The sequence below is a fragment of the Oncorhynchus keta genome, chromosome 21 (assembly GCF_023373465.1).
Source record: "Oncorhynchus keta strain PuntledgeMale-10-30-2019 chromosome 21, Oket_V2, whole genome shotgun sequence".
NCBI classification, from domain to species: Eukaryota; Metazoa; Chordata; class Actinopteri; order Salmoniformes; family Salmonidae; genus Oncorhynchus; species Oncorhynchus keta.
In genome coordinates, this window is record NC_068441.1 from 19149767 (window position 1) to 19177227 (window position 27461).

Consider the following 27461-nt stretch of genomic DNA (forward strand, 5'->3'; position numbering starts at 1 on the left):
TGTCTGATGCTTTAAGCACTGTGATTAAAAATAGACACACAAATTACTAAAGAGGGAGCCAGAGATCAATATACAGTGCATTTGGAAAACATTCAGACCCCTTGACCGTTTCCACATTTTTCTACATTACTGCCTTATTCTAATATTGATTAAATTGTTTTTTTCCTCAATCTACACACAATACCCAATATTCACAAAGCAAAAACTGTTTGAGACATTTTTTCAAATGTATTACAAATAAAAAGTGAAATCACATTTACAGGGATGGATCTCATGCATTACATGGCTAATTTGCAGCCCATGTAAAAGTGACCCTTCACTGTGGTCACTCTTTAGGGTATTTTTCACTTGCCTCTACTATCTGTGCTCTACCATTTTGGTTACAGTTGATGTGAGATTATTTATGGCATGCCCAATACAGACATATGATGGGATTAGTATTGGCCTGGTGTCAAATGCACTTATACATGTGGCTTGTCATTTCTATACTGAAACAGGACTAGCAAATCTTTTGGTTGAGATGTTTTCTCCATTTGAAATGATACTATTAGAAATAGGAAAAACACATCTGAAAATGTATGTGTGTGGGAATAATTTGCTAATTAGAAAATAAAAGGCTGACAGTATGTGGGTTTTTCATTAGACAATTAATGAGGCTAACCATGTTGAAGGATACCAGATTTGACTTCTACAGCTACTGTGCATGCTATCATGAAATGGATTAGTGCAAGCCCTACCCTGTCACGCCTGCTTCCGCTCTTCCTCCCCCTGGCACTCGAGGGTTCCAGGATCCCCAGCATTATGCACTCAAGCCACCATCAGTACGCACACCTTCCTTTCCCCCTATCACGTGCATCAGCAATCATTAGATTCATGTGGAATCAATTACTTGTGTCATTACCTATCCTATGTCTGTCTGTTCCCAAGCTCTGTTCCCCGCTTCGGGATTAATTGTCTCATGTCCCGACGCTGTTCCTGTCTTGTTTCCTTGTCTGTTCCCAAATAAATGTCTGACTCCCCGTACCTGCTTCTATTCTCCAGCGTCATTCAGTACATACCGTTGTAATGAAGGTAGGCCTTAAGGATGACATGCACAGGAGAGAGAGACAGTGTTAGCGGATATCACTATCATAAGGATGTGCAGAAAGGAATGTATTGAGGTAATTTGACTTCATTTCAAAATACATTTTGCTTGAAATAATTATTAATTAGTTTTCTTCATGTTATGTATCATCCTGGTGTAATTCATATGCAGTTCAACATTATCACCACAATGAGTCCGCGCTAGCTAGCATTTGTATTTTAGTCTAGTTTTTCTATATTTAAACAAACCACTAGCTAGGTCTTTTGCCGTGAGGTCGGTAATACATGCCTAGCGCAAGCTAGCAGTTTATTAAAACTACAGTATGCTTCTTAATTGAAACTAAGTGGCCAACACACATGGGTCAAATTTGGGAGAAAGCAGACAAAGCTAGGAGAGACCGATTGGTGAGGGGGGAGAGAGGTTGAAAGTAGGGTAATTAACGTTACTGCTGCTAGCTAACTTCTGATGTAAACAATGTGGCTATCAAATGTTGGCTGTCATGCGAGAAATGAATCTATCTAGCTGCCGCCTGGCTAACAATGTAAACTAATATTTGTCTATTCACATCACGCTAGCTCTGTGGTTATTTGCTGTGCTAGCCAAATGTAACACCACCAGAGCAAATGGATAACAACCACGAGATAGCTTTTAATACCGTCTCAACTATTTATTTGAATTTTTGAAACACATTTGAATATGTTGCTACTTTTTAAGTTAATACCCACAGTCAACTTATGCAATACCTTAAGAGATAAAGCAGATTGCATTCTTCATTTCACCCGTCACATTATGAAGCTTCCCTAGAACAGTTGACCAAAATGGCTGACCTTTAGACCATCATAATTAATGTCCATTTTATTTCCTAATTCTATGGACGGGCCAGTACAGCTCCAGCCCAGCAGAGGAGAACTGACAGACATGATGAGCGTTCAGTGTGAAGCCTTGTGTAACAAGGTGTGAGGAGTTGAACGGAACTGAAGTGAACTACACAGGCCCGGTGGAATATGCCCCTCCCCTAATCCAAGAGAAGAAAAGAGTGAGGGACCAAAATAATCTCTCTCTTCTCCACGGAACATTCCCTCTCCTTCCTGCTGGTGTTTATCAGCACTGAGGCTCCATCAGGGTAAGACCATGTGGACAGGTTTTTGTAAGTCACTTAATTAAGACTATATAAAAAGAGTTTTATAATCACAGTATAGCGAGTTATAATTCATTTTTACTTACAGAGTGCCTCTTAAAATGTTAGTCACAGTGTACTACCACAACCAATGAGACCACAACCAAGACCACAACCAATGAGAAGTTTGTGTTGAACTCTTGAAGTTAAGCCACTCTCGTAAAGAACCAACCATCCGGGATGTCCCACTCAGGCATGTGTGTGACCACTGACCAGTCCCTCTACCTAACCAACATAGGGCGATGTGTCCCTTTGTTGACCAGAGTGTTGGTGTGTTTACATCTGGTTTTGAGAGTGTGTAGAAACACAGATTAGAGTGGTGGTCAATCTGAGGTTGTGAGACAGCTGGCTCTCCCCTGTACGGCTGTTGATTGGGTAACCCTCTGTGACATCTCTAGGGTGGCGCAGGGTGCCCAATGTCACAAGTGCCGCCATGGAACATGCACTTAGTGCCCAGTTTATTAGGTACACCACCCGGTTCATGAAAATGGTTTGCTATTACAGAGAGTGAGTCATGTGGCCTTGGCTTGCTATATAAAGCAGACAGGCATTGAGGCATTTAGTTACTGTTTGCTTGAACGTTAGAATGGGCAAAACAAGCTACTTTTGAGCGTGGTATGCTCGTCGGTGCCAGGTGCGCCAGTTCCAGTACCTCAGAAACAGCTGGCCCCCTGGGCTTTTCACGCACAACAGTGTCTAGGATTTACAGAGAATAGTGCGAAACACAACACATCTAGTCAGAGGCACTTCTGTGGGAGTACACAGCCACAAACTGGCAAATAAGAGCGCAGTACAGTGGTGTGCAGAACGGCATGTCGGAACGCCGTCGGTCCTAGTCACAAATGGGCTATTGCAGCAGACAATGCCCCAGTGCACAAAGCAAGGTCCATAACGAAATGGTTTGTCAAGACCGGTGTGGAAGAACTTGACTGGCCTGCACAGAGCCCTGACCTCAACCCCATCGAACACCTTTGGAATGAATTGAAATGCCGACTACTAGCCAGGCCTAATCGCCCAACATTAGTGCCCGACCTCACTAATGCTTTTGTGGCTGAATGAAAGCAAGTCCTCGCAGCAATGTTCCAACATCTAGTGGAAAGCCTTCCAAGAAGAGTGGAGGCTGTTATAGCAGCAAGGGGGGGTTCAACTCCATACTAATACCCATGATTTTGAATGAGAAGATGTCCACATACTTTTGGTCATGTAGTGTATCAATATAATGCATTTGTTACGTTTAATGAGTGAAGAGGTGTGGAGTCAGGCGCAGAGAGCAAAAGGATGTGAGAAAAATACGCTTTAATGTCCAGGAAAAATAACATGAACAAAAGTAGGAAAACAAATGATCAGAAATAATAACGGACAGCGCGAAACCCGAAAATGCAAACAAAATCACTAACACAAAACAGACGAACAAGCCCGCATGAAACAGAAGCGGGCTGAACAAACTATATAACCCCACCCTAACAACCAAACAAGAAACAGGTGACTCCAATCAGACAAAACCAAAGGAACACAGAACAAAGGATCGGTGATAGCTAGTAGACCGGTGACGACGACCGCCGGGCGCCATCCGAAAAAGAAGCGGAGTCACCTTCGGTAATATTCGTGACAGCATTGTCATCTCTACTGCCTCTGATCTGGTGGACAAATGTAAATAAATGAAAAAAATATAAATACAATTGTGGCATCTGGTTTGCTTAATATAAGGAATTTAATGTATAGCATCTACATTAACTTTTTACTTCTACTCAAGTATGGCAATTTAGTACGTTTTCTACCACTGTACTTAAGTCAATTTTAAATGAGATACTTCACTTTTACTTGAGTCATTTTCTATTAATTGAGAACTTTTTTCACCACTGCTGACACAACACCTTTTAAATAACTGAAGGGCCGAAGGAGGAAAAATAGCCCGAAGCCCTGCAAAGGACTGCACGGCAACAGTCTTATTAGCTGAATCGAGGTGGGCTGGGAGTGAGAAGAAGGGGATGAGTTTGAGCCCACATGATACAAGCGGCAAAGGGGAAGAAAGTGGCCCCTGCTTGTGGGATTTCTGGGGGGTGTCAAGTTATGCAAGGCCTGGAGAAGCAGCTTCTGCTAGACTGGGCCCAGTATATTCTCCACAGGGGGGAAGGAGCCTTTAATAATATATGAGCAAAAACAGAGCAAAGGGGGCATCTTCAGAGGAGCAAGTAGAGCGAGAAAGTGGGCTTTACTGCCATGAAGCCATGACAGAGAGATGGTGTGTTGAGGATGAAGGAAAGGGGGAATGAATGAGGCATCATTTATGATGAGAAATTAGACAATAGGAAAGTTGTTTAATCTCATCTGGGATAAATAATATGGCATTCTTCACTTAGTTTAATACCATACATATACAACACATTGAACAGAAAGAAAATCATGGTAATTTGGACCAATGATAAATTAACTCCCCATTTAGTATTAGTCATGTAGCCTACATGTGCCTAAAGAGAGAAGACTGGAATATAAATAGTAGAGGATGTCATCCAAATTGCCCTTCAGAGAAACCAAATGTCAAGCAAAACATTCAAGAAAACAACTATCCTACATACATAATAAGTGTCTCCTGACCCCTCCTGTCTCAGCCTCCAGTATTTATACTGCAGTAGTTTGTGTCGGGGGGCTAGGGTCAGTTTGTTATATCTGGAGTACTTCTCCTGTCCTATTCGGTGTCCTGTGTGAATCTAAGTGTGCGTTCTCTAATTCTCTCCTTCTCTTGTTCTTTCTCTCTCTCGGAGGACCTGAGCCCTAGGACCATGCCCCAGGACTACCTGACATGATGACTCCTTGCTGTCCCCAGTCCACCTGGCCGTGCTGCTGCTCCAGTTTCAACTGTTCTGCCTCATTATTATTCGACCATGCTGGTCATTTATGAACATTTTAACATCTTGGCCATGTTGTTATAATCTCCACCCGGCACAGCCAGAAGAGGACTGGCCACCCCACATAGCCTGGTTCCTCTCTGGTTCCTCTCCAGGTTTCTTACTAGGTTTTGGCCTTTCAAGGGAGTTTTTCCTAGCCACTGTGCTTCTACACCTGCATTGCTTGCTGTTTGGTGTTTTAGGCTGGGTTTCTGTACAGCACTTTGAGATATCAGCTGATGTACGAAGGGCTATATAAATAAATTTGATTTGATAATATGTAGTGAGGGAAGGGAAAATCTAAACTCAGCAAAAAAATAAACGTACTCTCACTGTCAACTGGGTTTATTTTCAGCAAGCTTAACATGTGTAAATATTTGTATGAACAAAATTCAACAACTGAGACAGAAACTGAACAAGTTCCACAGACATGTGACTAACAGAAATGGAATAATGTGTTCCTGAACAAAGGGGGGTTCAAAATCAAAAGTAACAGTCAGTAACAGCTGCATTAAATACTGCAGTGCATCTCCTCAGACTGCACCAGATATGCCAGTTCTTGCTGTGAAATGTTACCCCACTCTTCCACCAAGGCACCTGCAAGTTCCCGGACATTTCTGGGGGAATGGCCCTAGCCCTCACTCTCCGATGCAACAGGTCTCAGATGTGCTCAATAGGATTGAGATCCTGGCTCTTTGCTGGCCATGGCAGAACACTGACATTCCTGTCTTGCAGGAAATCACACACAGAACGAGCAGTGTGGCTGGTGGCATTGTCATGCTGGAGGGTCATGTCATGGTGAGCCTGCAGGAAGGGTACCACATGAGGGAGGAGGATGTCTTCTCTGTAATGCACAATGTTGAGATTGCCTGCAATGACAACATGCTCAGTCTGACGATGCTGTGACACACTGCCCCAGACCATGACGGACACTCCACCTCTAAATCTATCCTGCTCCAGAGTACAGGCCTCGGTGTAACGCTCATTCCTTCGACGATAAATGCAAATCCGAACTTTTTACCAGTCCTGTCTGGTCCAGCGACGGTGGGTTTGCACCCATAGGCGACGTTGTTGCCAGTGATGTCTGGTGAGGTCCTGCCTTACAACAGGCCTACAAGCCCTCAGTCCAGCCTCTCTCAGCCTATTGTGGACAGTCTGAGCACTGATGGAGGGATTGTGCGTTCCTGGTGTAACTCGGGCAGTTGTTGTTGCCATCCTGTACCTGTCCCACAGGTGTGATGTTCAGATGTACCGATCCTGTGCAGGTGTTGTTATGCGTGGTCTGCCACTGCGAGGAAGATCAGCTGTCCATCCTGTCTCCCTGTAGCGCTGTCTTAGGCGTCTCACAGTACGGACATTGCCATTTCTTGCCCTGGCCACATCTGCAGTCCTCATGCTTCTTTGCAGCATGCCTAAGGCGCGTTCACGCAGATGAGCAGGGACCCTGCATCTTTCTTTGGTGTATTTCAGAGTCAATAGAAAGGCCTCATTAGTGTCCCAAGTTTTCATAACTGTGACCTTAATTGCCTACTGTCTGTAAGCTGTTAGTGTCTTAACGACCGTTCCATGTTCATTAATTGTTTATGGTTCATTGAGCAAGCAGTGTTTAAACCCTTTACAATGAAGATCTGTGAAGTTATTTGGATTTCTTTGAATTATCTTTGAAAGACAGGGTCCTGAAAAAGGAACCTAACTCGAACTGTAACCTTAGCAAACAGTTGTTTATCTACAGAGAGTTTGTTGATAATATGACCATTTGTAGAGTATCTACAGAGGGAAAATCCGGACAATCCAAATAAAGTATGACCTATTTTAGTTTTTGCGGGAAAAATGCTCAAATCACCAGGCATTCATCTAAAAATTAGGTTAATTTAGGAAAACTGTTCCCAAGTATTCCCACGAATTGTGTCTCAATGTGACCTAGGTATGACATTTTTCTTATTTTTAAATACAATCTTTTTTTTTGTGCTTAGTTGTGGTCAATCTGCAGTGTAAAAATTATTATAATTAAGTTCCGGGCCCCCAACCATCCGCTCTGAGGAAAATCGTCCCGTGGCTGAATCTAGTTTCCTACCCCTGCTGTAGAGGGTGCAGCATGGAGTACAGTAGTAGACCCAATCTGAGGTGGAACATCTGCACCACCTAATGGCTAACAACAGCCATTACATAAAATACAAAAAGTATTCATCAACATGGTAGGCCTATATACTACAGTATCTATAAATGCATCTGCCTTTTGTCCCCCCAAGAAAGAGATTCATTAAGAGATCAATATCATGATAGCCTGATCTCCTTCTCCAACATGTCTATAGCAACTACGTTCATTAGGTGGCAACAGACTTTAATATGAGAATCCACCTTTTACAAATACTTAAATGTCCCGTGCATACATAACAAATCATTTCTGGGTAACAATTAAGCACCTTACTGTAATAGCGTTCCATTAAGATGGTCAAAAAGAAACAAAAATGGCTTTTTAACAAAAAAACTATTTCTCAAGCAAGAATTGTTGGGACTGTCTGAGAGTGGGGGCTTAATGGGAGGGATATGTAACCTGAAAACTAGCTGGTATTAGCAGAGGTTCAGGAGATCTTTTTTTATTGGTTGATTAACTTATACAACCGGATGATGTTAACAACCTAGCCAAAACTCCACCATGGCTAAACCTGTTGCTTGCAAGGTGCTGTATAAATTGTATTTTCAACCAGCAACTAACAATCAGAAAATAACACTGACCTAATCTTTTCACTCTTTTACAGTGATAGTTCCATCAGCTGTTGTATCATATCATACAACACTCTAGATCACCTTAACTCCACACAAAGAGATGCATACAAAGCTCTCCCCCTGCAAAAATAAATAAACTCCATTTAGCAAATGCGACCATTACTCTATCCTCCTGATACCTGCTTACAAGTAAAAACTCAAACAGGAAGTAGCAAGTGACACACACAATATAAAAGTGAATACTAAGCTACAGGACTGCTTTGCTAGCACAGACTGGAATATATTCCAGGATTCATCTGATGGCATTTTAAAGAATATATCATTTTGTTTTACATTTCACCTTTATTTAACCAGGTAGGCTAGTTGAGAACAAGTTCTCATTTGCAACTGCGACCTGGCCAAGATAAAGTATAGCAGTTCGACACAGAGTTACACATAGAATAAACAAAACATACAGTCAATAATATAGTTGAAAAAAAGAAAGAAAAAAGTATATATACAATGAGTGCAAATGAGGTAAGATAAGGGAGTTAAGGCAACAAATAGGCCATGGAGGCGATGTAATTACAATATAGCAATTAAACACTGGAATGATAGATGTGCAGAAGATTAATGTACAAGTAGAGATACTGGGGTGCAAAGGAGCAAGATAAATAAATACAGTATGGGGATGAAGTAGATGGATGGGCTGTTTACAGATGGGCCATGTACAGGTGCAGTGATCTGTGAGCTGCTCTGACAGCTGGTGCTTAAAGCTAGTGACGGAGATATGAGTCTCTAGCTTCAGTGATTTTTGAAATTCGTTCCAGTCATTGGCAGCAGAGAACTGGAAGGAAAGGCGGCCAAAAGAGGAAATGGCTTTGGGGGTAACCAGTGAGATATACCTGCTGGAGCGCGTGCTACGAGTGGGTGCTGCTATGGTGACCAGTGAGCTGAGATAAGGCGGGGCTTTACCTAGCAGAGCGCCAAGTCTCGAACCAAAAGGCTCCTGAACAGCTTCTACCCCTAAGCCATACGACTGCTGTACAGTTAATCAAGTGGCTACCTGGACTATTTGCATGAATATCCTTTTTTTCACTGAATCTCTTGCACTGGCTCTAAGCACACTCACTGGACTCTACCCACACACTCACACATACTACACTGACACTCCAACACACTCACTGGACTCTACCCACACACTCACACATACTACACTGACACTCCAACACACACTCACCTCTACACACTCACACATACTACACTGACACTCCAACACACTCACTGGACTCTACCCACACACTCACACATACTACACTGACACTCCAACACACTCACTGGACTCTACCCACACACTCACACATACTACACTGACACTCCAACACACTCACTGGACTCTACCCACACACTCACACATACTACACTGACACTCCAACACACTCACTGGACTCTACCCACACACTCACACATACTACACTGACACTCCAACACACTCACTGGACTCTACCCACACACTCACACATACTACACTGACACTCCAACACACTCACTGGACTCTACCCACACACTCACACATACTACACTGACACTCCAACACACTCACTGGACTCTACCCACACACTCACACATACTACACTGACACTCCAACACACACACTCACTGGACTCTACCCACACACTCACACATACTACACTGACACTCCAACACACTCACTGGACTCTACCCACACACTCACACATACTACACTGACACTCCAACACACTCACTGGACTCTACCCACACACTCACACATACTACACTGACACTCCAACACACTCACACACACTTTCACACTCTTCACATATGCTGCTGGCCGACTCACTTTTACCCCTACCTACATGTACATGTTCAACCAGGTCACCAGTGATACAAGTCAGTATTCAACTTCCATCCACGTCTTAGGATGTCGGGAGATGATGTAGAAACTTGCCACTAGGGGCAACAGTGAGTGGTTTTGCTAGGGTGTTGTGGATGAGGATGGCAGACGGGAGTAGGCATCTGATTCCAAAGGTTGCAAGTTTGAATCCAGCAATAGAAAGTTGTTTTTTAGATTTGTGTTTTAAGCCTATCCCCCCAAAAATGGACATTTGCAACAACTTTGAAATTTCACATTTGGGAAACATGGATGAATGTCTAATTCAGATGTGAGATTGTGAGAGCTAGATGACATGTTACCTCAATATCCTCAACTACCTTGACTTGGTACTGGTACTTCTTGTATATAGCCTTGTTATTGTGACTTATTTCCTTTTTTTATTTTGTAAAAATGTATTTTTTAACTTTGTATTGTTGGGAAAGGGTTTATAAGTAAGCATTTCACGGTAAAGTCGACACCTATTGAATTAAGCACGTGACCAACAACATTTAATTTAATTTGAAAACACAGGCAAAACTGAATTTTGGCTGCACTGGGCCTTTAACAATCAATGTCATCATATCAACCAAGCAAACCTGAAATGGATGAAATATACAGTTGAAAAAGAGGACAATTTAGTAGCCCTAATTCCCACCACCCTTAAGAAATTCAGACAACCTGTGAGAAGTAACATCTTAGTATGATATTACATCCATATTGTGAGACTGGGGGAAATGCACATTTTGAGGCAATCTAGAACTTTTTAAATTAAACACTTGAGACCTGTGACACCCACACTGAAAATACTTTGTTTCTTTTTACAGACTGCTTTGTGTTGTTCTGGCATCCAGTCTGTACTTTCCAACACAGTGCATATGTAAATTAAGAGTCAGCACTGAGGGATACCAAGCGATGTGTCCTCGGATGGGGCCACAGTGTCTCCTAACCCCTCCTGTCTCAGCCTCCAGTATTTATGCTGCAGTAGTTTATGTGTTGGGGGGCTAGGGTCAGTTTGTTATATCTGGAGTACTTCCCCTGTCCTATTCGGTGTCCTGTGTGAATCTAAGTGTGCGTTCTCTAATTCTCTCCTTCTTTCTTTCTTTTCTCTCAGGATGACCTGATCCCTAGGACCATGCCCCAGGACTACCTGACATGATGACTCCTTGCTGTCCTCAGTCCACCTGGCCATGCTGCTGCTCCAGTTTCAACTGACCTGAGCCCTAGGACCATGCCCCAGGACTACCTGACATGATGACTCACATGGAGTAAACAATTGCTGTCCCCAGTCCACCTGGCCATGCTGCTGCTCCAGTTTCAACTGTTCTGCCTTACTATTATTCGACCATGCTGGTCATTTATGAACATTTGAACATCTTGGCCATGTTCTGTTATAATCTCCACCCGGCACAGCCAGAAGAGGACTGACCACCCCACATATGCTCTCTCAGTGGTGGGTGGTATATTGGCACTCTCTTTCTAATTTTCTCTCTCTCGGAGGACCTGAGCCCTAGGACCGTGCCCCAGGACTACCTGACATGATGACTCCTTGCTGTCCCCAGTCCACCTGACTGTGCTGCTGCTCCAGTTTCAACTGACCTTTTGAGCCCTAGGACCATGCCCCAGGACTACCTGACATGATGACTCCTTGCTGTCCCCAGTCCACCTGGCCATGCTGCTGCTCCAGTTTCAACTGTTCTGCCTTACTATTATTTAACTAACGCGACCATGCTGGTCTATTTAACTGCTGTAACATTTGAACATCTTGGCCATGTTCTGTTATAATTGATATTTAACTCCACCATGGTCGGCACAGCCAGAAACATGAGGACTGATTTAACCACCCCACATATGCTCTCTCTAAACATTCTCTCTTTCTTTCTCTCTCTCGTAAACATGGTCCGTCTAGGAACCTGAAACATGCCCTAGGACCGTGCCCCAGGACTACCTGACATGATGACTCCTTGCTGTTTAACCCAGTCCACCTGACTGTGCTGCTGCTCCAGTTTCAACTGTTCTGCCTTATTATTGATCAGGTTGCTGACCATGCTGGTCATTTATGAACTACACGCTGACATTTGAAGATTTTGGCCATGTTCTGTTATAATTTAACTCCAAACATGGTCCGGCACAGCCAGAAGAGGACTGGCCACCCCAGGTTGCAACTAGCCTGGTTCCTCTCTAGGTTTCTTCCTAGGTTTTGGCCTTTCTAGGGAGTTTTTTGCCTAACGCTGTAAACATGGTCCGTGCTTCAGGTTGATACACCTGCATTGCTTGCTGTTTGGGATTTTAGGCTGGGTTTCTGTACAGCAAACTTTGAGATATCAGCTGATGTAACTAACGCTATATAAATACAATTTGATTTGATTTGATTTTGATTTGATTCTAGGACATGTAAGCCAATAGCCACTTTAATTCCTTTAAGTGCTATACTGACCACACGTGTGTGTGTGTGTTTGTGTTTAAATGGCTGCTCCATTACAAATGTTACATTAGACAATAGAAGTGCTCTTTTCTGTAATGTTGAAAACGTGTTCGATATTTTACATATTCGTTTGACCACTTTTGCAGGGTATACCTAAACATGGTCGGTCTATGTAAGTATTGCTATTTAACTAACGCTGTAAACATGGTCCGTCTATGTAAGTATGATCAGGTTGCTGTTTAACTAACGCTGTAAACATGGTCCGTCTATGTAAGTATGATCAGGTTGCTATTTAACTAACGCTGTAAACATGGTCCGTCTATGTAAGTATGATCAGGTTGCTATTTAACTAACGCTGTAAACATGGTCCGTCTATGTAAGTATGATCAGGTTGCTGTTTAACTAACGCTGTAAACATGGTCCGTCTATGTAAGTATGATCAGGTTGCTATTTAACTAACGCTGTAAACATGGTCCATCTATGTAAGTATGATCAGGTTGATATTTAACTAACGCTGTAAACATGGTCCGTCTATGTAAGTATGATCAGGTTGCTATTTAACTAACGCTGTAAACATGGTCCATCTATGTAAGTATGATCAGGTTGCTATTTAACTAACGCTGTAAACATGGGCTAAGTAGCACGTTGGGGTACGCTTATTAGCTACCCGGAAATGTCTGTACCTTTACTGTTGACGAGCCAAGAGTATGGTGTATAGCAAGCTAGTAGTTTCACCAATGATGTTTCTGATAAGTAATGTTTATTTCATGGAATACACAACAGATAGACAACACAATAGCTAGACATTGAGTGTTATTTGTATTATGGGATGGCCACTTGCTAATGAGTTATTGTCCAGACGTGAAATACTGTTGGGTGTGTGGTGTTCCCATTTATTGCAGATATTGTCAAAAGAGAGCTCCACCATGTTAAATAATCGTTGCCGTGGGTGGCGATCCAGATTCAAGTATTTTGCAGATAGCATAGTGTTATTGGAGTGGTTGTGGTGTGTAAGCGGTAAAAACAGTGTGAATCCCTAATTGCTTACTCTTTGACATAAAAAACTTCCTACTTCAAAGGGTGTTCTTTTTTTCAGCCAATTTAATTGCATATGAATTTCACCATTTAACGAAACAATACAGTGCTGATTTTGTTGTATTATCCTTCAGCATCCTTCCTACTGAAGACGTACCACGGAGGACACATTGTCATCAGATTGGCAATGGCTGGCCACAAACAGTCTAACAGACCTTTCTACCGCATTGTGGCAGCTTACAACAAGCGATCACGAGACAGTAAATACATAGAACAGCTGGGCTCTTATGACCCCCTGCCAAACATCTACAATGAGAAACTGGTCAGCATCAACTCTGACAGGATCAAGTACTGGATGGGCTGTGGTGCACATCCAACGAAGCCTGTGGCCAAACTTCTAGGTGTGTTCCCTCTACCCTCACCATGACAACACACACTTTACAAGTTTATTGAAATGACCAGTGTAAGGCCTACTTCATGGAAAAGACACTAAATCACAGGTTCATAAACAAACTATACTGAACAAAAATATAAACGCAACAATTTTTACGATTTTACTGAATTACAGTTTATGTAAGGAAATCAGTCAATTGAAATACATTTGTTAGGCCCAAATCCATGGATTTTACATGACTGGGAAACATGAGGTAATGGCGGCGGATGAATGGCACGATATTTGGCCTCAGGATCTCGTCACGTTATCTCTGTGCATTCAAATTGCCATGGATAAAATGCTATTTTGTTTGTTGTCCATAGCTTATGCCTGCCCATACCATAACCCCACCGCCACCATGGGGCACTCTGTTCACAACAACAAACCACTCACCCACATGATGCCATACACATGCTCTGGGGTTGTGAGGCTGGTTAGATGTACTGCCAAATTCTCTAAAACAATGTTGGAGGCGGCTTATGGCAGAGAAATTAACATTAAATTCTCTGGCAACAGCTCTGGTGGACATTCCTGCAGTCAGAAAGCCAATTGCACGCTCCCTCAACCTGAGACATCTGTGGTATTGTGTTGTGTGACAAAACTGCACATTTTAGAGTGACCTTTTCTTGTCCCCAGCACAAGGGGCACCTGTGTAATGATGATCCTGTTAAGCAACATTTAAGAGAAAGAAGCTTTTTGTGCATATGCAACATTTCTGGGAACTTTGATTTTAGCTCATGAGGGACCAACACCAACACTTTGTTCAGTGTAGTATACTTTTAAATGTAATCAATACTTCCAATTAAGTCTCAATGCTACCTGGGAATCTATGTGGTCTAAGACACTGTCAACCCTCTCATGTCTTCCTGTAGGACTGGCTGGGTTCTTCCCCCTGCATCCCATGACGGTGACAGAAACAGAGCGTCACAGGGCCCTGGCAGAACTAGCAGAGGAAGCAGCTCCAGAGGATGGAGTTAAGCAGCAGCAACTAGGATAGCTGGAGCATGGGGGACTGTCAAGCAAAGCAGGGTGTGGTTACTGTACACGAAGGACAGCTAGAAATGACATTCTCCTCCCAAAAGGTTAACTGTTTCCAGTGAAAGCCTTTGAACTATGAATATTCTTAGCTTAACAGAACAACTTATGAAGGCTTCATATAGCATACATAAAGTCGTCCTAAGCACCACATAAAGTCTTCAGATATAATTTAAGTGTATGTCATACTCTATAAATGATGTATAAAGGATGTCATAACCAGGCACACTGTAGGGTGAATTGCCAAATGTCACATACCTCATTGTGTATGTTTATGCACCATTTACAGAGCATGACATAGAGGATTTGTGAAGCATTTATGTTGTGCATATGAAACATTTATGTATGCTATAAAAGTTGTACTGTATTTAAAATGTGACCCTGTTGGATGGTGGACGCAATATTTAAGTCCATCAAACAGAGGAGAGTAATGACATACAGTGCCTTAAAGTATTCATACCCCTGGACCTACTCAACATTTTGTGTTAGTCTGAATAAAAAAAATGATTAAATAGATGTTTTCCTCACCTATCTACACACAATACTAGAGGTCGACCGATTAATCGGAATGACCGATTAATTAGGGCCGATTTTAAGTTTTCATAACAATCGGAAATCGTTTTTTTTGGACACCGATTTGGCCAATTTTTTTTATAATAAATTTATTTATTTTTTAACACCTTTATTTAACTAGGCAAGTCAGTTAAGAACACGTTCTTATTTTCAATGACGGCCTAGGAACGGTGGGTTAACTGCCTTGTTCAGGGGCAGAACGACAGATTTTTACATTGTCAGCTCGGGGATACAATCTTGCAACCTTACAGTTAACTCTCTAACCACCTGCCACTCATTGCACTCTATGAGGAGCCTACCTGTTACGTCAATGCAGTAAGAAGCCAAGGTAAGTTGCTAGCTAGCATTAAACTTATCTTATAAAAAACAATCAATCAATCATAAATCACTAGTTAACTACACATGGTTGATGATATTACTAGTTTATCTAGCGTGTCCTGCGTTGCATATAATCGCTGCGGTGCGCATTCGCGAAAAAGGACTGTCGTTGCTCCAACGTGTACCTAACCATAAACACCAATGCCTTTCTTAAAATCAATACATAGAAGTATATATTTTTAAACCTGCATATTTAGCTAAAAGAAATCCAGGTTTGCAGGCAATATTAACCAGATTAAATTGTCACTTCTCTTGCATTCATTGCACGCAGAGTCAGGCAATATACTATAATAATAAACAGTTTCTGGATTCGACCATCTATGATTTGATATTTGATAGAGCAGTCTGACTGAGTGGTGGTAGGCAGCAGCAGGCTCTTAAGCATTCATTCAAACAGCACTTTTGTACGTTTTGCCAGCAGCTCTTTGCTGTGCTTCAAGCATTGAGCTGTTTATGACTTCAAGCCTATCAACTCCCGAGATTAGGCTGGTGTAACCGATGTGAAATGGCAAGCTAGTTAGCGGGGTGCCCACTAAGCGTTTCAAACGTCACTCGCTCTGAGACTTGGAGTAGTTGTTCCCCTTGCTCTGCATGGTTAACGCTGCATCGAGGGTGGCTGTTGTCGATGTGTTCCTCTGGCAATACTAAAGTGCCTATAAGAACAACCAATAGTCAAAGGTATATGGAATACAAATGGTATAGAGAGAAATAGTCATATAAATACTATATATATTAACGACAACCTAAAACCTCTTACCCTGGAATATTGAAGTCTCATGTTAAAAGGAACCACCAGCTTTCATATGTTCTCGTGTTCTGAGCAAGGAACTTAAACGTTAGCTTTTTCTACATGGCACATATTGCACTTTTACTTTTCTCCAACACTTTGTTTTTGCATTATTTAAACCAAATTGAACATGTTTCATTATTTATTTGAGGCTAAATGGATTTTTATTGATGTATTATATTAAGTTAAAATAAGTGTTCATTCAGTATTGTTGTAATTGTCATTATTACAAATAAAAATAAAAAAAAATAAAAATAAAAATAAATTTAAAAAAAATCGGCCAATTAATCGGTATCGGCTTTTTTTGGTCCTCCAATAATTGGCATCGGTATCGGCATTGAAAAATCATAATCGGTCGACCTCTACACAATACCTCATAATGACAAAGTGGGAACATGTTGTTTTTAGATTTTTTTTTACTACAAATTACACTGAACAAAAATATAAATGCAACATGCAACTATTTAAAATATTATGTGTGTGTGTGAGAGAGGGAGAGAGAGCGCGTGTGTCATGTCATCATCACCTAGCCATCACCAGATAATTATGCCGATTATCGACACAGGTAACTGCAAAAAATAATAGAAACACTTGAGTAAATGAGGGGTTTACAAAGTGTATTGAAAGCAGAGGCTTCCACACAGGTGTGGTTCCTCAGTTAATTAAGCAATTACCATTAAGCAATTAACATAAAATCATGCTTAGGGTCATGTATAAGAATTCGGGGCATGGCCTTATTTTGGCCATTATTTTGGCTAACATGACTATGCCCACATAGGATGACAATGGTCACTGAATGGTTTGATGAGCATGAAAACAATGTAAACCATATGCCATGGCCGTCTGGTGACAGATCTCAACCCAACTAAACACATATGGGAGATTCTGGAGCGGCGCCTGAGACAGCATTTTCCACCACCATCAACAAAAACACCAAATGATGGAATTGCTAAGATCTGAATGGTGTTGCATCCCTCCAATAGAGTTCCAGACACTTAATGTTGGTGTTTCCTTTATTTTGGCATTTACCTGTCACGCACTTCATCAGGGAAATGACCGGACCAAGGTGCAGCGTGGTGGGCGTACATTTCTTTTATTATGAATGTCGCCAACAAAAACAACAAAAACTAACGTGAAGCTTACTAGGGCTATACAGGCAACTAACAAAGTCAACTACCCACCACTAAGGTGGCAAAACAGGCTGCCTAAGTATGATTCCCAATCAGAGACAACGATAGACAGCTATCCTTGATTGAGAACCATACCCGGGCCACAACATAGAATGCCCACCCCACATCACACCCTGACCTAACCAAATAGAGAAATAAAACGTCTCTCTAAGGTCAGGGTGTGACATTACCTGTATCTGTCCATGTCTCATGGACTCATGTCACAGGTCACAAGCGCAATGTGGTGTAGCAGCCTGTCAGGCAGAACAGCTCAACAGTATTGTTACTTTGCCTCTGACCACAAACCTGAAATAATGATGAGTGGAGTCGGAAGTTCCATGTAGATGCTGACCCAATTGCAGCCCTAATTACAGAATTGTACACTGATGAGGATACAAGAGCTAGCTGGGTTACCCTTCAACAGATCAGGTATTGTTTCTGTGAGAAACAAACACCAGTAGATACATACTATACCGTACACCAGACTAAGCCCTTTATTGTTTATATATACACACTGAACTGTAAACCCCTGACTAAGCCCTTTATTGTGTATGCACACTGCCTAGAACGAATCAAAAGTATCAAGGATGACAAGAGAAAAAAGGATGAAGTCACCACTCAGAGGGACTATGTTGGCTGTTTGAATATGGTGAAAAGCACCATAGAGCTCCTTGTAACGTAACCTGACTCCCTCTTACCTGCCCCATCACAATGCTGTATATCAGTCAGCCCGCCACAGAAGAGTGAGTGAGCTTTACAGCACAGGCAACAATAGGCCCAGCAGTCTGCCAATGTCAATGACACACAACACTGCCTGGAGACAACAGTAGCCACCCTGTCTGTTATTAACCGCACCCACCTGCCTGTGAACCCTGACAACAGACAGCAACCATCCCTTACCTTAGTCAAAACAACAGCAGTATTCCTAGACTCCAGACAAGGCATATATAGGTTACTGTCAAAATAATGGAAACACTTGAGTATATAAGGGATACAAAGTATATTGAACCACGCAGTTATTTAAGCAAGTAACATCCCATCATGCTTAGGGTCATGTATAAAAATGCTGGGCAGGCTATTATTTTGGCTACCATGGCTATGCCCCCATCGGATGACAATGCCCCCATCCGCAGGGCACGAATGGTGACTGAATGATTTGATGAGCATGAAAACGATGTAAGCCATATGCCATCTCAGTCACCAGATCTCAACAGAATGGCACCGGAGGGGATGGCAGACGTGTTTACGTGCTCCTAACCAACTGTACTTTTATGTTTGCTTTTTCGCATTGTTTGGAACTTATTTGTTCATCTTATTTTGTACATAATGTTGCTGCTACATTCTCTTATGACCGAAAATAACTTCTGGACAGTGATTTCTCACCTCGAACTGGAAGATTTTTTCTTTAACGAGTCCGATGAGAAGGATATACTGCTTTCTCAGGAACGGGCCATAAAATTGCTGAGAATTCGTAGGCAAGTGAGTATACCCCCCCGTCATCCGTTCTATTGGCCAACGTGCAATCATTGGAAAATAAAAAGGATGATCTACGATCAAGATTATCCTACCAACGTTAATATCATATGTTTCACCAAGTCGTGGCTGGCTGAATGACGACGCGGATAATATAGAGCTGGCGGGATTTTCCATGCACCGGCAGGACAGAGAAGCTACATCTAGTAAGACAAGGGGCGGGGGTGTATGTCCATTTGTCAATAACATCTGGTGTGCAATGTCAAATATTAAAGAAGTTTCGAGGTATTGCTCGCCTGAGGTAGAGTACCTTATGATGAGCTGTAGACCACACTATCTACCAAGAGAGTTCTCATCTATATAATTCGTAGCTGTCTATTTACCACCACAAACCGATGCTGGCATTAAGACCGCACTCAACCAGCTGTGTAAGACCATAAGCAATCAAGAAAATGCTCATCCAGAAGCAGCACTCCTAGTGGCCGGGGACTTTATTACAGGCAAACTTCATTTCTACCAGCATGTGCAAACAAAGGGGAAAAAACTATAGGCCACCTTTACTCCACACACAGAAAAACATACAAAGCTCTCCCTCACCCTCATTCTATACTCCTGATTCCTGCTTACAAGCAAAGACTAAAGCAGGAAGGACCAGTGACTTCCGGAAGTGGTCAGATGATGTGGATGCTACAGGACTGTTTTGCTAGCACAGACTGGAATATGCTCCAGGGTTCTTCCGATGGCATTGAGGAGTATACCACATCAGTCATCGGCTTTATCAATAAGTGCATCGAAGACGTCGTCCTCACAATGACCATACGTACATATCCCAACGAGAAGCCATGGATTACAGGTCAACATCCACATCGAGCTAAATGCTAGAGCCGCCTCATTCAAGGAGCGGGACACTAAGGAGGTTGAAGAAATTCGGCTTGTCACCAAAAACACTCACTTTTACAGATGCACAATCGAGAGCATCCTGTATCACCTGGTACAGCAGCTGCTCCGCTCATAACCGGAAGTCTCTCCAGAGGGTAGTGAGGCATCACCGGGTGCAAACTACCTGCCCTTCAGGACACCTACACCACCCGATGTCACAGGAAGGCCAAAAAGATCATCAAGGACAACAACCACCCGAGCCACTGCCTGTTCACCCCGCTATCATCCAGAAGGCGAGGTCAGTACAGGTACATCAAAGCGGGGACAGAAAGACTGAAAAACAGCTTCTATCTCAAGGCCATCAGACTGTTAAACAGCCATCACTAACATTGAGTGGCTGCTGCCAACAAACTGACTCAACTCCAGCCACTTCAATAATGGTAAAATTGATGTAATCAATTCATCACTAGCCACTTTATATAATGTTTACATACCCTACATTACTCATCTTATATGTATATACTTGTATGCTATACCATCTACTGCATCTTGCCATCTTGATGTAATGTATCACTAGCCACTTTAAACAATGCCACTTCATATAATGTTTTCATACCCTACATTACTCATCTCATATGTATATACGGTACTCTATACCATCTACTGCATCTTGCCATCTTGATGTAATGCATCACTAGCCACTTTAAACAATGCCGCTTTATATGTTTTCATATCCTACATTACTCATCTCATATGTATATACTGTACTCTATACCATCTACTGCATCTTTCCTATACAGTTCGGCCATCACTCATTTATATATATTTATGTACATATTCATATTAATTCCTTTACACTTGTGTGTATAAAGGTAGTTGTTGTGAAATTGTTAGGTTATATTACTTGTTAGATATTACTGCATGGTCGGAACTAGAAGCACAAGCATTTCGCTACACTTGCATTAATATCTACTAACCATGTGTATGTGACAAAAAATGTATTTGATTTGAAAGGGAAACCCAGACACGAGTTGCCCAGTGATGCAAGCCTACCAGACAAGCTAGATGCCTTTTATGCTCGCTTTGAGGCAAGCAACACTGAAGCATGCTTGAGAGCACCAGCTGTTCTGGATGACTGAGTGATAATGCTCTCAGTAGCCGATGTGAGCAAGACCTTTAAACAGATGGATTACCAGGTCGTGTATTCAAAGCATGCGCTGACCAACTGGCAAGTGTCTTCACTGACATTTTCAACCTCTCCCTGATCCAGTCTGTAATACCTACATGTTACAAGCAGACCTCCATAGTCCCTGTGCCCAAGGAAGCAAAGGTAACCTGCCTAAATGATTACCGCCCCGTAGCACTCACGCCAGTAGCCATGAAGTGCTTTGAAAAGCTAGTCATGGCTCACATCAACAGCATCCTCCCAGATACCCTAGACCCACTGCAATTCACAAACTGCCCCAACAGATGCACAGATGACGCAATCTCAATCGCATTCCACACTGCCCTTTCCCACCTGGACAAAAGGAAAACGTATATGAGAATGCTGTTCATTGATTACAGCTCAGTGTTCAACACCATAGTGCCCACAAAGCTCAGGACCCTGGGACTAAACACCTTCCTCTGCATTTGGATCCTGGACTTCGTGACGGCTGCCCCCAGGTGGTAAGGGTAGGCAACAACGCATCTACCACGCTGATCCTCAACACTGGGGCCCCTCAGTGGTGTGTGCTTAGTCCCCTCCTGTACTCCTTGTTCACCCATGACTGCGTGGCCAAACACGACTCCAACACCATTATTAAGTTTGCTGACGACACAACGGTGGTAGGCCTTATCACGACAATGATGAGACAGCCTATAGGGAGTAGGTCGGAGACCTGGCAATGTGGTGCCAGGACAACAACCTCTGCCTCAATGTGAGCAAGACAAAGGAGCTGATCGCGGACTAAAGGAAAAGGAGGACCCAAGCACGTCCGCATGCTCATCAACACAGCTGTAGTGGAGCAGGTCGAGAGTTTCAAGTTCCTTGGTGTCAACATCAGCAACAAACTATCATGATCCAAACTAGATGTCGACCGATTAATCGGAATGACCGATTAATTTGTAAGTCGCTCTGGATAAGAGCGTCTGCTAAATGACTTAAATGTAAATGTAAATGTAATTATAGGGCCGATTTCAAGTTTTCATAACAATCGGTAATCGGATTCCGATCATGGCCGATTACATTGCACTCCACGAGGAGACTGCGTGGCAGACGGACTACCTGTTATGCGAGTGCAGCAAGGAGCCAAGGTAAGGTGCTAGCTAGCATTTAACGTATCTTATCAAAAACAATAAATCTTAACATAATCACTAGTTAACTACACATGGTTGATGATATTACTCGTTTATCTAGCTTGTCCTGCGTTGCATATAATCGATGCAGTTGCCTGTTAATTTATCATTGAATCACAGCCTACTTCGCCTAACAGGTGATTTAACAAGTGCATTCGCGAAAAAAGCACTGTCGTTGCACCAATGTGTACCTAACCATAAAAATCAACACCTTTCTTAAAATCAATACACAAGTATTTATTTTTAAACCTGCGTATTTAGGTAATATTGCCTGCTAACATTCATTTATTTTAACTAGAGAAATTGTGTCACTTCTCTTGCGTTCTGTGCAACAGAGTCAGGGTATATGCAGCAGTTTGGGCAGCCTGGCTCGTCGCGAACTGTGTGAAGACTATATCTTCCTAACAAAGACAGCCAACTTCGCCAAACTGGGGAGGATTCAACAAAAGCGCATTTGCGAAAAAAGCACAACCATAAACATCAATGCCTTTCTTAAAATCAATACACAGAAGTATATTTTTTGAAACCTGCATATTTAGTTAAAAGAAATCCAGGTTAGCAGGCAAAATTAAACTAGGGAAATTGTGTCACTTCTCTTTCGTTCATTGCATCCAGAGTCAGGGTATATGCAACAGTTTGGGCTGCCTTGTTCTTTGTGAACTAATTTGCCAGAATTTTACGTAATTATGACATAACATTGAAGGTTGTGCAATGTAACAGGAATATTTAGACTTATGGATGCCAACCGTTAGATAAAATACGTAACGGTTCCGTATTTCACTGAAAGAATACATGTTGTGTTTTCGAAATTATAGTTTCTGGATTTGACCATATTAATGACCTAAGGCTCGTATTTCTGTGTGTTATTATGTTATAATTAAGTCTATGATTTGGTATTTGATAGAGCAGTCCGACTGAGCGATGGTAGGCAGCAGCAGGCTGCGTATTCATTCAAACAGCACTTTCCAAGCTGGTGTAACCGATGTGAAATGGCTAGACAGTTAGCGGGCTGCGCGCTAATAGCGTTTCAATCGGCGACGTCACTCGCTCTGAGACCGTGAATTAGTTGTTCCCCTTGCTCTGCAAGGAGCGATGGGTAACGATGCTTCGAGGGTGGCTGTTGTCGATGTGTTCCTGGTTTGAGCCCAGGGAGGTGCGAGGAGAGGAACGGAAGCTATACAGTTACACTGGCAATACTAAAGTGCCTATAAGAACATCCAATAGTCAAAGGTATATGAAATAAATACGAATGGTATGGAGAACTACAACCTAAAACTTCTTACCGTGGAATATTGAAGACTTATGTTAAAAGGAACCACCAGCTTTCTTATGTTCTGAGCAAGGAACTTAAATGTAGCTTTTTTACATGGCACATATTGCACTTTTACTTTCTTCTCCACTTTGTTTTTGCATTATTTAAACCAAATTGAACATGTTTCATTATTTATTTGAGGCTAAATTGATTTTATTGATGTATTATATTAAGTTAAAATAAAAGTGTTCATTCAGTATTGTTGTAATTTTCATGATGACCAATAAATAATAATAGATCTTTTTTTTATCGGCCTATTAATCGGTATTGGCTTTTTTTGGTCCTCCAATAATCGGTATCGTCGTTGAAAAATCATAATTGGTCGACCTCTAGTCCAAACACACCAAGACATTTGTGAAGAGGGCACGACAACACCTTTTCCCCCTCAGGAGACTGAAAAGATTTGGCATGGGTCCACAGATCCTCAAAAAGTTCTACAGCTGTACCATCGAGAGCATCCTGACAGGTTGCATCACCGCCTGGTCTACAGAGGGTAGTGTGTACGGCCCAGTACATCACTGGGGCCAAGCTTCCTGCCATCCAGGACCTATATAATAGGCGGTGTCAGAGGAAAGCCCCAAAAATTGTCAAAGACACCAGTAACCCAAGTCATAGACTGTTTTCTTTGCCTACGCACGGCAAGAGGTACCGGGGCGCCAAGTCTAGGACCAAAATGCTCCTTAACAGCTTCTGTCCCCAAGCCATAAGACTGCTGAACAATTAATCAAATGGCCACCTGACTTTTTACATTGACGACCCCCCCAGTATATTGTACACTGCTGCTACACTGTTTATTATCTATGCATACTCACTTCACCCCTACCTACATGTACAAATTATCTCGACCACCTGTACCCCCGCACATTGACTCCATACCGGTACCCCCTGTATATAGCCTCTTTATTGTTATTTTATTGTGTTACTTTTTATTATTTTTTACTATAGTTTATTTGGTAAATATTTTCTTAACTCCTTGTTGAACTGCACTGTTGGTTAAGGGGTTAAGGGCTTGTAAGTAAGCATTTCACAGTAATACATGTTGTATTTGGCACATGTGACTAATAAAGTTTGATTTGATTTGAACCCAATTGAACACTTATGAGAGATTCTGGAGCGGCTCCTGAGACAGCATTTTCCACCACAATCAACAAAACACCAAATGTGGAAAAACGGTGTCGCATCCCTCCAATAGAGTTCCATACACTTGCAAAATCTATGCCACGGTGCAGGGAAACCGTTCTGGCTCCTGGTGGCCCAATGCCCTATTAAGACACTTTGTGTTGGTGTTTCTTTTATTTTGGCAGTTCCTTGTGTAATAATATATATATGCCATTTAATAGATGCTTTTATCCAAAATGACTTGTTTATGTGTGGGTGGTCCTGGGAATAGAACCCACAAACCAGGCGTTGCAAGTGCCATGCTCTACCAACTGAATCTAAACAGATCCCTGCCCATCGTCAAAACAACAGCTGCTAGACCTGTCAACAGACAAAACAGCCATCCATGCACTGGGTCAAAACAACAGCAGGTAGGCTACCCCTGCTCTGCAGACCTTGTCTTCTCATTAGTGGCAATGCAGTGATGAAGAGGCCTCCTCTCTTCATTGTTTGAGGATGTTGACCACACTTCTGTCAGATGGCTTCGTCCTGCACACATTATTATACCTGACAGTGCTGAGACTCAAGATGCAATGCATTCAATATTCATCATCCAGGCTTCTCAGGACCATATCGCCTACTCTTGTGACGGTCAAGGTTAGTGTTAGGGTTAGAGTAACGTAGCAAGCGTAAAATATACGCCTGAAACTAGATCCCCTACATACTGGTCATGACGAGAAGGAAAACCACTGTCGGGGGAGGTTCTCTTCTGCAATGTTCAACCAATCCAGTAAATGTGGAGAAGTTCATATGGAGTTTCGTCCAAAATGAGAAGTCACATCCCAGGCGCTCTTTCCATTTCCTCTGAAAACCGGAACATCCAGTTGTTGGAGACTCTGCGGAGTCTAGGATTGGGGCAAGTGTGACTGAGTAAGACACGTATGTATGGTTGTAGGTTATAACATGGTAAAGGTATCTTCTCAGAACAGTGTAATGTGACTACCATTTGTCTAACAGAGAGAGTGGTGAAGAGGAGCGAGAGAGAGAGGGATGATCTTAGCAGTCTGATCAAGGGGGAAAGCGTTGAGTGAGATTTAACGAGCCAGGTAAATCCTTATGGAACAGTATGTCCTTCCCATTTTGTTGGGCAAATATGCTAGCGACCTAGATGATTAGATGATAAAATGAGAGCCAGTACCATGGAGTAAGAGCATTCTGTCCAGAGGACAGTCTAACACTGCACTGAGGACAGTAGCAAACAGCAACACATCACTAATGCAACATTAGTTAACCTATACTTAAATGATAATGCCCGAGAAGGCTGTGTTTGGAGGATATATTGGCAAGGGTGTTGTTAGGCCCGAGACACCGGCTTTGAGGGCATTGTCACTTTTATACAACGGGTTACCAACATATTCAAATAATAATTGACATATTTTCTTTAAAAATGCTATTTTGATGAATTTATTCATACTATCTTTTCACATGATATAGTCCCGACACAAATCTAGGGATGCTACCCAAGCCAACTGGTCAGTCTTTCGTTCGGTTCGGTTGCCAGAAACGCAACCCAGTCATCCGTTTCTAAATGGCTGGCAACGTTCTTATCCCTTGCTTGCTAGATTGCCAACAACAGCTAACTTACAGTCACGTCAAAAAGTGCAGCCAGAATAACAGCAAAGTAGCCACATTTGCATTTGTTTAAGCTGTTTTCTAGTGACATTTATTTGGATACATCCGTAACAATGAGCCAATGAGGCACGATTTCACCTGGCATAGAAAATGTGCTCTCTCGTCAGGACACTGTTGTTCAGAGGAGCTAGCCAACAACACAGCTAACACAATAACTTCAAACTGAAGCTGGGAAGACTGCAAACTAGCTGCATTTGGTTTTGTTTGACCTTTTTTAAATGGACATTTCTTTGTATATATCCATACAAATGATGCCCGCTGATTCATAACTTCGACTGGCTGAGAAACGCTGCCTGCCTTTTTCAGTGAACAGTTATAACGTAAGCAGTGCCGTAGCACACTGAGACAAGGTAGGCTACACAATTCCATTCTGCCTGAGCCTCAGGTGTTCCACTGAACCTTTCTCACACCCCATGCCTGTCCCCATCTCTGTTCATACACCCTGCTACACTCTGTTGCGTGCTAATACACCCTGCTACCCGTTCAGCCCAAAACCAGTCTGAACTGCCCAATCTCAGCCACTATTTATGTTTCAGCTACCCAGCCCCAACCAGTCTGAGTCTCCCAGGTCTCTCCAGGTGTGCCCTGGTCCTTACCTGTACTTCATGCCAGTCTGGTGGGACACACACTCCTCCAGGACCAGGCCGTTCATCTTAAGGAAGTCCTCCATATTCTTGACCTGAGCAGAATGCTTCTGCTCCCTGAGGCGCCTCAGCTCCCCTGGGTCGGTGGGCCGAGGTAGGTTCAGGCCCTGGTCCGAGTGGTAGTGGCTGATGTCGCTCCGCATGCTCTCGCTGCACGACATGGACAGCATCTTGCCACTGCCGCCGCTGCTACTCTTCCGTATCCCACTGCCCTGCCCGGCGGGTTTGGGGATCTGTAGGTTTTCGGAATGAGTGTACATGGATTGACGCCTCACTGCCGCCCCAGGGGGCTGACCTCCTGTTATCCCTCCCGCAAACATCCCCCTACTCCTGCTGTCGCCGCAGCAACCCACCGCTCAGTGAAAAATGAAAAGTGGGGCCGGGATGGAGCTAGGAGCCACCAGGACACGGCCACCTCCTTAAATAGCACCTGACTTCTCCCATAAGA

The 27461-nt window shown here is 42.7% G+C and overlaps 3 protein-coding genes across 13 annotated transcripts in view; 2 read left to right on the forward strand and 1 right to left on the reverse strand.

Moving 5' to 3' along the window:
* LOC118400224 (voltage-gated potassium channel subunit beta-2-like) overlaps positions 1-27461 on the reverse strand; it is a 141546-nt gene that overhangs the window by 64707 nt on the left and 49378 nt on the right. The window lies entirely within an intron of this gene.
* The window catches only part of LOC118400227 (28S ribosomal protein S16, mitochondrial-like), a 217156-nt gene continuing 201983 nt past the window's right edge, over positions 12289-27461 (forward strand). The window contains exon 1 of the mRNA XM_052473430.1: positions 12289-12340. Coding sequence (XP_052329390.1) covers positions 12328-12340 — 13 coding nt within the window. The 5' untranslated portion in view covers positions 12289-12327. The remainder of the gene's footprint in view (positions 12341-27461) is intronic.
* Positions 12371-27461, forward strand: part of LOC118400226 (28S ribosomal protein S16, mitochondrial-like) — a 217074-nt gene continuing 201983 nt past the window's right edge. Inside the window, exons 1-3 of one of the 7 annotated variants that reach the window (XR_008074216.1) lie at positions 12371-12385; positions 13338-13604; positions 14509-14718. Coding sequence is in view for 1 of the 7 variants with exons in the window: in XM_052473428.1 (XP_052329388.1) it covers positions 12532-12544; positions 13338-13604; positions 14509-14633 (405 nt within the window). In the remaining 6 variants the exon portion in view is untranslated. The other 6 variants (XR_008074217.1, XR_008074213.1, XR_008074212.1 and 3 more) reach the window with 6 other exon arrangements.